The sequence below is a fragment of the Miscanthus floridulus genome, chromosome 2 (assembly GCF_019320115.1).
Source record: "Miscanthus floridulus cultivar M001 chromosome 2, ASM1932011v1, whole genome shotgun sequence".
Classification (NCBI taxonomy): Eukaryota; Viridiplantae; Streptophyta; class Magnoliopsida; order Poales; family Poaceae; genus Miscanthus; species Miscanthus floridulus.
In genome coordinates, this window is record NC_089581.1 from 112,700,470 (window position 1) to 112,712,618 (window position 12,149).

Sequence of the window (12,149 nt, forward strand, 5' to 3'; positions counted from 1 at the left end):
TGTCCGTGTAAATGAATTACTGAGACCGTTTGTGGATCGATGTCGTAGATTTCACCAATGACCATAGCTATTGAAAGGTGCAAAGGGCCTTCGAGCCTCAAATCTTAGCCCAAATCCATGCGGTTTGCCGTGGACAGCCTTGCTATTCAACACGTTCCTACATGGTACATTCATGTATTCCTCAAAAAAATATATATATTCATGTTGATTGCCTTAGCCTCCGTTTGGCACGGCTCAGCTTCACTAGGAAAGCTATTTTTTGAAAACAGCTTTATGATCAACTTTCTAGGCAAAGCTGAGCTGTTTTGAAAAAATTATTGGGCAAAACAGCTTCACCAAAAGCTCCATGCATGGGTGAGAGAGAGAAATGAGAAAGAGAGCTGAGATAAGCTACTTTTTTCAGCTTCATTCCAACTCATATCCTCGTGAGAGGAGAAAAAAAACAGTTTCATCCATGAAACTATTTTAGAAATGAGTGTTTGGCAAAAAAAAAAACAGCTCACAACAGCTCATGAAGTTACTGTGAGCTATGCCAAACATGCCCTTAATGTTAAATATATCTACGGTGGTTGCATCTCATGTTTTTGTTATGAAAAAGTTTTAAAATGCAATTAGACATCGACTGATTAGAATGTCATAGGATTTTTTTTCTAGATTTTTGGGATATATTTCCATTTTCCAAGAGCTAAATCCAATTTTGGAACTTCAACAAATATTTGTATGAGTCCTAAATATTTTATTTAGTTTTACGTGTCCCGGTCTATATTTAGAACTTTCCTTGAAATTATTAGAAGATTATAGATATTTTTAATGGTTAAAAACCTTTTCATGTATTTCCTAGATTTTTTAATTAAAAAGGAGACGGTGAGGTACTTTTAACGATTTTGAGAGTTAATGGAGGAGTTTGTCCTGTTTTGAAGTTTGAGAAAAAAAATATAAACTTGGTGATAGCTCAAGAGACAAAAAAAGACTTTTTCTTGTAGAGATCTATCTTCCCTGTTCTAATGTACAAAGAAGAGCCCAGTAGCTTTTTTTAGATCCTTAAAGCTGTCACTCAATTCTATTCCACCGTACCAAGGCAAACATGGTATGGTAGCCTATGTGTTCAAATTGTTCTAACTTGGAACCATTCAACAAACCAGATGAAGAAGAGAGATAACAAGTTCTTTCTATTGGTGCATCAATAGTCTTATTTATCTACATGTTACCTGGTAGTGCATAAGAGCAGTTCCAATGAAGAAAGTAGATAATGGTTTTTATACACTAAGACTCCTTTGTAGAAACTACATCAATCAATGCAAGATTTCCATGAGTGGGGCCCTTATAAACTGAGAGCAACCCTCTTCACCTTCACCCTCTCCACTAATCTTCTCTCTCCTCTCCGATCCTCTTCTATCAAAACGTTAATTTAGTAGGTAAATAAAAATCCAAATATGATAGAAATCTTTTAAAAAGAATTAGATTTTTAGGGTGTGGTCTACTTAAACAAACCGCACCGAAAACAGATTTTCAGGAATGACTCTTTTAAGACAACAATCCTTTGAGTATGTTTTTCCAAAAATAGTTCTAGTAAACCAGTCGTTTCTAAAAATATATTTTCAGGAGCAGTTGCTTAAACCAAGCGTCGCTGTAAATGTATTTTCAATTAGTCTTCAGGGACAATTAGTCTTCAGGGACAACCGTTTTAAATAAACAACCACCCCTAAAAATGATTTTCCAAAGGTAGTCCCTAGAAATACGTTGGTAAGGACAGTTAAAAGCTCGACACTAAAACACCACATCTCTAAGATCGACGCTGTAGTGTCGGTTTTAAAAACCACACCTGAAAACCGTGTTTGACCGACCTACACATCGTTTCCGCAGTAGCACCTACTCAATTGAACCACCAGGGTTCTTAAAGATTAGTATGTCAAGCATGCATTTTATCGTTGGCATGATGCATCAGGCGGGAATGACGACCCACCGAACTCTCACCGGCCCGCAGGGAGAACGCTAATTCACTCACAGATGAGCCATCATCAGCACCAATGATGAGCTTGAGCCAACCAAAAGCTATCACGTACGCATGATCACGAGTCAATTCCTAACTCCACCTTCGCCTCACCATCGCACCCTCTCCCGGCCTACCAAATAATCCAACCACACCACCACTGAACGATGACCAGCACTGCTTGTACTCTTGCACAAATCTAAACCCTTAAAGTAGCACAGACATCAACCATTGTTAGAAACTGTGTTGGCTTCTGCACATCGTGTGCATTCCAAATCATAATGGCATCCTCCCATGAACCCAACTTCTGCTCAAAGAACCCTACCATGCAACCAAGTTCGTCACCACTGTCTGAGTCTGGATTTTCAGGCACTTCTCCAGTCCGGTCGGCGGCCCGCAGTCCTTCCATACAGTTCGTGTCCAACGTTGTTGTTGGCGACGGCGACGCGGTGGCCGCGTCCCTGAGCGCCTGCCCGTCGACGAGTTCGTCTCGTGGGAGTTCATCGGACATTGAGATCCAGGTGCTCTTCCAGGGGGACGACTTACTAGTAGAGAACAGATATTTGATCCTCGGCTAAAATAGACTTTAGTCTCAGCATTTTTTGTGCCCGAGACTAGAGATACTTTTAATTTTGGTTGATGGCTCCAACCAAAACTAAAGATCCCTCTCAACGGCTACTGCGCCAGACAGAGGTGGCAGGGACCTTTAGTCCCGGTTGGAGCCACCAACCGTGACTAAAGATAGACTTTTACTCCCGGTTAGTGGCTCCAACCGGGACTAAAAGTCCCTGCCACCTCTGTCTGGCACAGTAGCCATTGGGAGGGACCTTTAGTCCCGGTTGGAGCCACCAACCGGGACTAAAGGTCCCCCTTTATATATCGGCCGTCTCCTTCTTCCTCCCCGAGCCCGAGCTCAGCACATTTTGAAGCTCACTGCACTAGTGTTCTTGCTTCCTCCCTCCATTGTTCCTCCATCCATTCTTCGATTCCTCCGTCGATTTCTTCGATTCCTCCGTCGATTCTTCAGTTGTAAAGGTTACCAATCTCATACTCTTATTTTTCACCATTGTCTTATCTCTTTTTGTTCAATATATATATATATATGGTTCTTTATTGTGGTTTTTTTTCCTTTGTAAGCAATTTGAGCTCAAAATCACTTCAAGCTTGCATATTTACATAAGGAAGGTTAAAGTAGCTATTAAAAACTAGTATTCACCATTCATTTGTAGCATGCATAGCACACTTCATTATTTAGAGATATAGAGAATTTTAGAGTTTTTTAATTTTATTTGTTTATAAAATGAGAAATTTATAGTGTATTAAAAAATGAGTATAGGGACTAGTGCCTCCGACTGGTATGACAGATGCAATGCAAGGCCGTGCAATAGAAAGCAAATCCGTTCTCTTTTGACGATACGCCCGAACAGCCGGGCCTGATAGATTTGGTGGTTGAACGGGTCCGTCGGCCGTCGCCGTGCGACTGTTCGACAAAGAACGTCATCGATCGACCATAGTATTTTATTGTCCGGAGTCCGGTCCGAGGTGCAATGCAACACAATGACAATTGACAGTGCGTTGCTAGGTCAAAATATGGTCATTTCTATGGACTCCGCGACTAAACATTTTATTTTAATTTTTATGAAATAAAAAACTTAGAAAATAGTTAGAAAATTATAGAAAATCCGTACTAGTTGAACTTGCGGACCGTGTTCAGCTCGGCGAGCATGTTCTCTGTCGAGCGGTAACAGACATCAAGGAGGAGCTTTGATTCTACGAGGGAGAGCGGCAACGGTCGTAGAAGACCGTGTTTCCTTCCTCGTAGAATCGGAGCTCTTCCTTGACCAAGTACGGTGCCGTCTGGTGGAGAAATGCTCACTGAGATGATCACGTAAGCAAGGTCAACTAGTACGGATGGTTATTTATTAAAACATGTTTTTGAGCTATAAATCCTGCTGGTCGTCTTCTTCCTCCCCGAGCCCGTCCGAGAGCTTAAGTTCAAATTTAAGCAGTGTTCTTGCTCTTTCTCCATCCATTCTTCGATTCCTCCATCGATTTTTTCGATTCCTCCGTCGATTCTTTGGTTCTAAAGGTTACAAACTTCACACTCTCATGTTTCATCATTGTCTTATCCCATTTTGTTCACTATATATATATATATGGTTCTTTATTGTGGTTTTTTTCATTTGTAAGCAATTTGAGCTCAAAATCACTTCAAGCTTGCATATTTACATGAAGGAAGGTTAAAGTAGCTAGTTGAACTAGCGGACCGTGTTTATTTCGGCGAGCATGTTCTCTGCCGAGCGGTAACGGATATCAAGGAGGAGCTTTGATTCTATGAGGGAGAGCGGCAACGGTCGTGGAAGACCGTGTTCCCTTCCTCGTAGAATTGAAGCTCTTCCGTGGCCAAGTACGGTGCCATCCGGTGGAGAAATGCTCGCCGAGATGATCACGTAAGCAAGGTCAACTAGTACGGATGGTTATTTATTCACACGTCCCGATATTATCGTAGTAGTCTGTCAATCACCGTACCCAAACGTAGTATATATATAAATATAAACGATAATCGATTGTTATGTGTGTACACTCCCATTCTTCTGTTAATTTGCGGAAATATCATGTGAATTACTTACCTGCCGCAGTAAAAGACGAGAACACAATGACCATTAAAAATATCATTGTTTAGAGATATAGATAATTTTATAGTTTCTTAATTTTATTTGTTTATAAAATGAGAAATTTATAGTGTATTAAAAAATGAGTATAGAGAGTAGATGGCAACTGCTTCCGGGTCCTCGGCCTCTCATGGGTTTCCAAAGCTACTTAGGCCAGGCCTTCCTCTCATTCCATGCGGCAAGTGTCGTGATGAGACGAAGATTGTGACGAAGTACCGAGTGAAGAAGGAGGGTCCTAACAAGGATCGTATCTTCTACAAGTGTCCGGATCTCAATGTGAGTTATTTTATCGTATTTAATGATTATGGTTAGTTTATACCTATTTTCATGATGGTTGTGATTAAAGTTCTAATTTTTTGTTTTAATTTCAGTGGGATGGCAGTGGACGATGTTCAGGCTTCTACTGGGAGGAAGAGTATGTTGAACTCGTGCAAAAATATCTTGCACAACAGGCAGATACGGCGGCTAATGAGGCAGTGATCCAGCCGAAGAAGCCTAAAGATGTTGCACAATCGGGGGATCTGTCTGTTTTAGTTGAGATTGGTCGCAAAATCCTTGTGCTCCTGAAATGTATTTTAGCTTTAGTTCTTTTAGTGGTAGTTGGGATTGTCTACATTGTAGCGATGCTTTCATAAATTTGTACCTTTTGTGGTGGCACGCATGTTGTATAAATAATTAATTATGATATAGGTTTTAGTATGGTATTTATGTCATGTAATGCAGATGAGCCGGCATTGGATGTACAATGCTGATCGCCGCTCCCAAGAGTTCATTGACGGCGTGCATTCTTTGTTACGTGCGGCCGAGGCAAACAAACACGACGGTTTCATGTGCTGCCCATGTGCCATATGTAAGAATATGGTGGAATATCCTTGCTCAAGGACTCTTCATTCACACTTGTTCAAGTCGGGTTTCATGCCAAACTATATTTATTGGACGAAGCACGGAGAAACCGGCGTTGTAATAGAAGAAGGTGAAGAAGAACAATGGGACGACAATGATATTATTCCCGATGGTGCGTGCTTCAATGATACTGCAATGGGAGAAGCTGAAGAAGAGGTAGCCGTAGAAGATGAGCCGGCTGATGATCTTTGTTAGGTCATTCGTGACGCACAAAGAGAATGTGAAAGTGAAAAGGAGAAGATCAAGTTCGAGCGGATGCTAGAAGATCACAAGAAATTGTTGTACCCAACTTGTGATGCAGGGCAGAAAAAGTTGGGAACCACACTAGAATTGCTGCAATGGAAGGCAAAGAATGGTGTATCTAACAAGGGATTTGGAGAGTTACTAAAAATCCAAAAGAAGATGCTTCTGAAGGACAATGAATTGCCCGCCACTACCTACGAAGCAAAACAAGTTGTCTCTCCTATGGGGCTAGAAATCGAAAAGATACATACATGTCCTAATGACTGCATCCTGTACCGTGGCAAAGAATACGAGAAATTGGATACATGCCCGGTATGCCATGCATCACGGTATAAGATCAGGCGAGATAACCCTGATGATGTTGAGGGCGAACGTCCGCGGAAGAAAATCCCTGCCAAGGTTATGTGGTATGCTCCTATAATACCACGCTTGAAATGTCTGTTCAGAAACAAAGAACATGCAAAATTATTGCGATGGCACAAAGAAGACCGTAAGGTAGACAATATGTTGAGACACCCTGCTGATGGGTCCCAGTGGAGAGCAATCGACAGAGAATTCCTGGAGTTTACAAATGACGCAAGAAACTTAAGGTTTGCTTTAAGTACAGATGGTATCAATCCTTTTGGAGAGCAGAACAGTAGTCATAGCACTTGGCCTGTTACTCTAAGTATCTACAACATTCCTCCTTAGTTATGCATAAAGCGGAAGTTCATTATGATGCCTATGCTCATCCAAGGCCCGAAGCAACCTGGCAATGACATCGATGTGTACCTGAGACCACTTATTGACAAACTTCTCATTTTGTGGAATAAAGAAGGTGTACATGTGTGGGATGAGTACAAACAGGAACACTTTGATCTGCGAGCATTGTTGTTCATAACAATCAATGATTGGCCTGCTCTAAGTAATCTTTCAGGACAGTCAAACAAGGGATATAATGCATGCACACACTGCTTCGGTGATATTAGAGGTGTATTCTTGAAAAAATGTCAAAAGGTCGTGTACCTTGGCCATCGTCGATTTCTTCCTGCAAATCACCCCTGTAAGAAAGAAAGGCAAGCATTTTAAAGGGAAGGCAGACCACCTGACCAAGCCTCGCAACCGAATCGGTGAGGATGTACTCGATATGGTCAATGATGTGAAAGTCGTCTTTGGAAAAGGACATGGCAGCCAACCTGTTCCGAACAACGCTAACGGTCATGCACCCATGTGGAAGAAGAAATCCATATTTTGGGACCTACCCTATTGGCAAGTCCTAGAGGTCCGTAGCTCGATCGACGTGATGCACCTGACAAAGAATCTTTGTGTGAACCTGCTAGGCTTCATGGGTGTGTATGGAAAGTCTAAGGACACATTTGAAGCACGACAGGACCTGCGTTGTTTGAGAGAAAGAGACAACCTGCATCCAGAGAAGACAGATGATGAACGCCATTACTTACGTCCTGCCAGCTACACTCTAAGCAAAGAGGAGAAGGAAATCAAGTTTGAATGCTGAAACAACATCAAGGTACCATCTGGATTCTCCTCAAATATAAAGGGTATTATAAATGTGCCAGAGAAGAAATTCTATAACTTAAAGTCCCATGACTGTCACGTTCTCATAACGCAATTACTTCCAGTTGCATTAAGAGGAATTCTACCTCCAAATGTACGTCTAGCCACCGTGAAGCTATGTGCATTCCTCAATACAATTTCTCAGAAGGCAATTGATCTAACTGATCTAGCTAAACTATAGAATGATGTGGTTCAATGTCTCGTCAGCTTTGAGTTGGTGTTCCCTCCTTCCTTCTTTGATATCATGACACACCTCCTAGTTCACCTAGTCAAGGAGATTTTCATTCTCGGTCCTGTGTTCCTACACAACATGTTCCCCTTAGAGAGATTCATGAGAATCCTGAAGAAATATGTTCACAACCGTGCTCGCCTAGAAGGAAGCATCGCCAAGGGCTATAGAACAGAAGAAGTCATTGAGTTCTGTGTTGACTTTATTCCCGACCTTGACTCGATTGGTGTTCCTGAATCAAGACATGAGGGGAGACTAAGCGGAAAGTGGATACTAGGGAGGAAAACATATATTGGTACGGATAATGATTATTTCAATAAAGCGCACTACATAGTTCTACAGAACTCTTCTTTGGTAGATCCATATATTGAGACACACAAGGATCTCTTACGATCCGAGTTTCCAGAGAAGACTGAAGCTTGGATTACGCGTAAGCACATGGAAACTTTCGGTGGTTGGTTGCGAAAAAATGTCAAGGTGATGAGAGCATCCATGAGCAACTGTATTTATTGGCTATGCAACCATCATGGCATATCGTCACATACAAAGGGTACGAGATAAATGGGAACATATTCTATACAGTAGCCCAAGATAAAAGGAGTACCAACCAAAACAGTGGTGTCCGCATAGATGCCATAGATCCAAATGGGAATAAGCAGACATATTATGGACGCATAGATGAAATATGGGAACTAGAATATGCACCTACTTTGAAGATCCCATTATTCAAGTGCCAATGGGTCAAGGTGACCGGAGGCGGGGTAACAGTAGACAATGAGTATGGAATGACAACAGTAGACCTTAGTAATATTGGGTACAAAGACGAACCATTTGTCCTTGCCAAGGATGTGAATCAGGTGTTCTATGTCAATGATATGTCTACCAAACCAAAAAGAGGGAAAAACGATAATGACTCAACCAAAGAGCCAAAGCGCCACATAGTTCTTTCAGGGAAAAGAGTCATCGTGGGAATTGAGGACAAGTCGAACACGTCAGAAGATTATGAAAAGGATGACCGAATTCCTCCCTTCAAAGTGAACAAAGACCCTAGCATCTTGGTAAATGATGAGGACACTCCATAGTTACGACGCGATCATAACCAAGGGACATACGTAAAGAAGAAGTTCACTGCTGTGCCCACTTGATGATATAGTGATTTAATGTAGTGTGTGATTGAGATATTATGTAATAATTGTGAATTCAGATGTTTATTATGTCGTGTTTCAAATTAAATCAATGTTTGATTTGGTGGGATTTCTCTCTCGAAAAGTTAAATTAGGATATTGAGTGATGAAAAATTAAAATATTAACGTTAAAATGATGTGAAAACAAATTTTCTGTCCAAAACCAATAGTTTTAATAATTTTAATTAAACACTACATTTTTGCATTAACAAAATAATAAATATTAGTTACATTATGTTTTATAATTATAACAAAAAATAAAAAAAGTTAGGTTATAGATTTTTCCTATGTGCAATAAAGAAAAAGAAAATCCATATTTTTAACAAAATAATTTTATGCCTTTTATTTAATTTACTATGTATTTAACAAGACTATTGCATTTCTATTAAAAAATTTGCTTAAAACAGGCGGAAAACGAAACTGCAGCCCACCTTTACTCCCGGGTTGGAAGCCCACCCGGGAGTAAAGGTGGGCTGCAGTTTCGTGGCCCACCAAAAAAACCTTTACTCCCGGTGCTTATTACCAACTGGGAGTAAAGAACCTTTACTCCCGGTGAGGGGATGGCACCGGGAGTAAAGGGGCGTGGCATATTTATACCAGTGCCATCTTCTTCCTTGCGTTCTTCGCCGATTCCTCTCCCCCTGCGCCCACGCCACTCGGCCCACCACACCGAGGACGCCGCCGCCACCCCGCCCGACGTCGGTCGTCGCCACCGCCTCACGCGCGTTCGCGGTCCCCACGCCACCCCACGCGCCGACGACCTTGCGGCGCCAGCTGCTGCTCGGCCGCCCCGGCCAGACACGCGGGCCACACCGGTACCGTACCCTCGCGCTTTGACATGGCGCGACGACGAGGCCGCCAACGTGCGTGGCTTCCTCTCCTCCATTCCCGAGGTACGCTGCTTGCTCCATTCCATCTCCAGGCTACACCGTGACCGCAATGGATCGATGATGAGGAGCACGCTGTGCTTGCTCCATTCCATCTCCATGCATGAAACACATGTTTTAGGCAAGTTCACTCATGGTAACCATACATACTATTGTTCATGTTTTCTTTTCCTACGTGTATGCTCCTCTATTGATACAGTAGCTACTGAAACTTTGGTTGTCACTTTGGTTTGCATACGTACGTACGTCAACAAATGTGTGTATCGATCACAAACCCAAATGTACTGATCACTTCACTGGATATACTTAACTAATTTTCATGGCACGTCGCACACGTCGTTCAGACGGGCATTATTCTCTGTCACGCTAACTATTATAAGAAAGAAAGCGCCAAAGGAACAGAAAAAAATTCTAGTGTATACGCGCCATCTATAAGCGCCATGCGTTTCTATGTATAAGCGCCATGCGTTTCTATGTATACGGCGGACTACCGCCGCCCTCGTTTGCCCTAGGGTTTATACGGCGGAGCACCGCCGCCCTCGTTCACCCTAGGGTTTAGGGTTTATACGGCGGAGCACCGCCGCCCTCGTTCGCCCTAGGGTTTAGGGTTCCGCCGCCCTCGTTCGATCATTTTTGGTGGGTGAAGGTTGGTTTGTATGATAAGAAGAATCAGGAAGCGAGTAGGTTTTGGTGGAACGCAGATCTTACAAATCGTCAGTCCGAGTGCTTGCTTTTTGGTTCGGGGTCTACTTTGGGGATTTTGGACGATGTTGATGATGAGGATGTTATAGACTTTATTTTTGGGCAAGGGCGCCTGAGTCTGGATGCTGAGGGGGAGCTAAATGTGTCGAAGCCTGAGCCATTGGAGCTTGATAAGTGTGACCATCGGCATATGTACCACGCGAGGGTTTTGGAAGGTGACTTGCCTTTGGTTCCCGTGGCACCCATTCTTTGGGAGCCAATTGTAAGGGTCGAGGGGCTAGGCGAGGGTGAGGGTTTGCAGGTGGTCGTGGATGATATAGCTGAGTCTATGAAGGGTGTAGCAGATGAAGTGGTTGAGAGTGTGCTTGAAAATACAGTTATGGAGATGGTGAGGGATATGGCATGCGAGGTGTGTTTTGAAGAGGATGCTCCCGATGTCTGGGAGTTCCAACGCCAAGGGTCGACTTGATGTCTATTTTTTATCGATGGAACGTGTGTTGTTGTATTTGTTGTAAATTTGGCGTATTGTTGTGAACCTCTTCGAGGGTTCCAATCATTGTAAACATTATTTGGAGCTGTTTACTCGACGAGTCAGGATGCAGTGCGATTTTGTTGTCACTTTGGTTTGCAGCAATGCCCCCCTTTTCTTTTAGGTGAGGCTCATCGTTTATTGTTCTCAGAAACTTGATGCGCACCGAGGAGCAAGATTTAATAATGCATATTGTTCGTAGATTTTACGCATGTAAGCAAAGATTTGACATACTATATATTGGTTTTGTTTTTTGAAGCTAGATGGCCGACCCGAGAAACATGGATGAGGAGGAGTTGATAATGAATTTGATCAACACTGGCACTCAAGTTGCCGACGATGATGGTGCTAAAAATAACATGCAATAGGATGCAGATGACGGGAGTCAGTACTTAGCTCTTGAACAAAATGAGCAACACCATATTGGTCAAGTATATATTTTTTATTATTAGCTATATATATTATCATATGTCTTATGTGTGCTCATGACATTAAAAATAATGTTTATGTTTTGTAGCCCTCTGGATCGACATCAACAACTACAACGAAGAGTAAAAATGTTCGAGGTCCCAAAAAGCCATTGGAGGGCCGCTTCATCATCTTAGAGTTCAATGTGGATACAGGCGAACCGGGGGGGGGCAAATAAAACGAAATTCATGCACCACTGTGGTTACCTTGTACGGGACCGGCTCTCGATCAGTACCCGCGAATGGAAGAAGAAGATCAATGCTCCTCATATCAGTTTTGTCTCCAATCATGACAAGACGTTAATTTGGAATGATGTCTTGGAACATTTCACGCTCCAAACAGATGGTTATGATGATATAATAGATGGTGATGAATTGAAGGAGCGAGTTAGGGATTGGGCAATGAAGAAGATGGCCACCCAGTTTTAGACTTGGAAGAAACACCTATACACGACGCATGTCAAGAAGAACATAGCACCAGATTTTACTGTCCTAGGCCCGATCTCAAAGCAGAGGCCCTATTGGGATGAGTTTGTACAGTACAAAACATCAGAAGAGGGTGTGAGTCGGGTGATAAAGAACCAACGTAATGCCCAACAGATGACATACCACCATAACTTGGGATCAGGTGGCTACCCGACTGCCATTAAGAAGTGAAACAAAATGGAAGCAGACCTTCTTGCCAAGGGTATCACACCAGAATCACTCGAGTGGAGAGAGCGTGCAAAGAATTGGTTTTTCGCTCATGGGGGAACACTGGACTAGGAGACAGGGAAGTGTGTTTATGGC

General features: G+C 42.5%; 1 protein-coding gene across 1 annotated transcript in view; it reads left to right on the forward strand.

Annotated features, from left to right (window-relative positions):
• The first annotated feature begins 2,271 nt into the window (after positions 1 to 2,271).
• The window catches only part of LOC136536880 (respiratory burst oxidase homolog protein F-like), a 34,698-nt gene continuing 24,820 nt past the window's right edge, over positions 2,272 to 12,149 (forward strand). The window contains exon 1 of the mRNA XM_066529027.1: positions 2,272 to 2,531. Within this exon, the coding sequence (XP_066385124.1) occupies positions 2,272 to 2,531 (260 nt within the window). The remainder of the gene's footprint in view (positions 2,532 to 12,149) is intronic.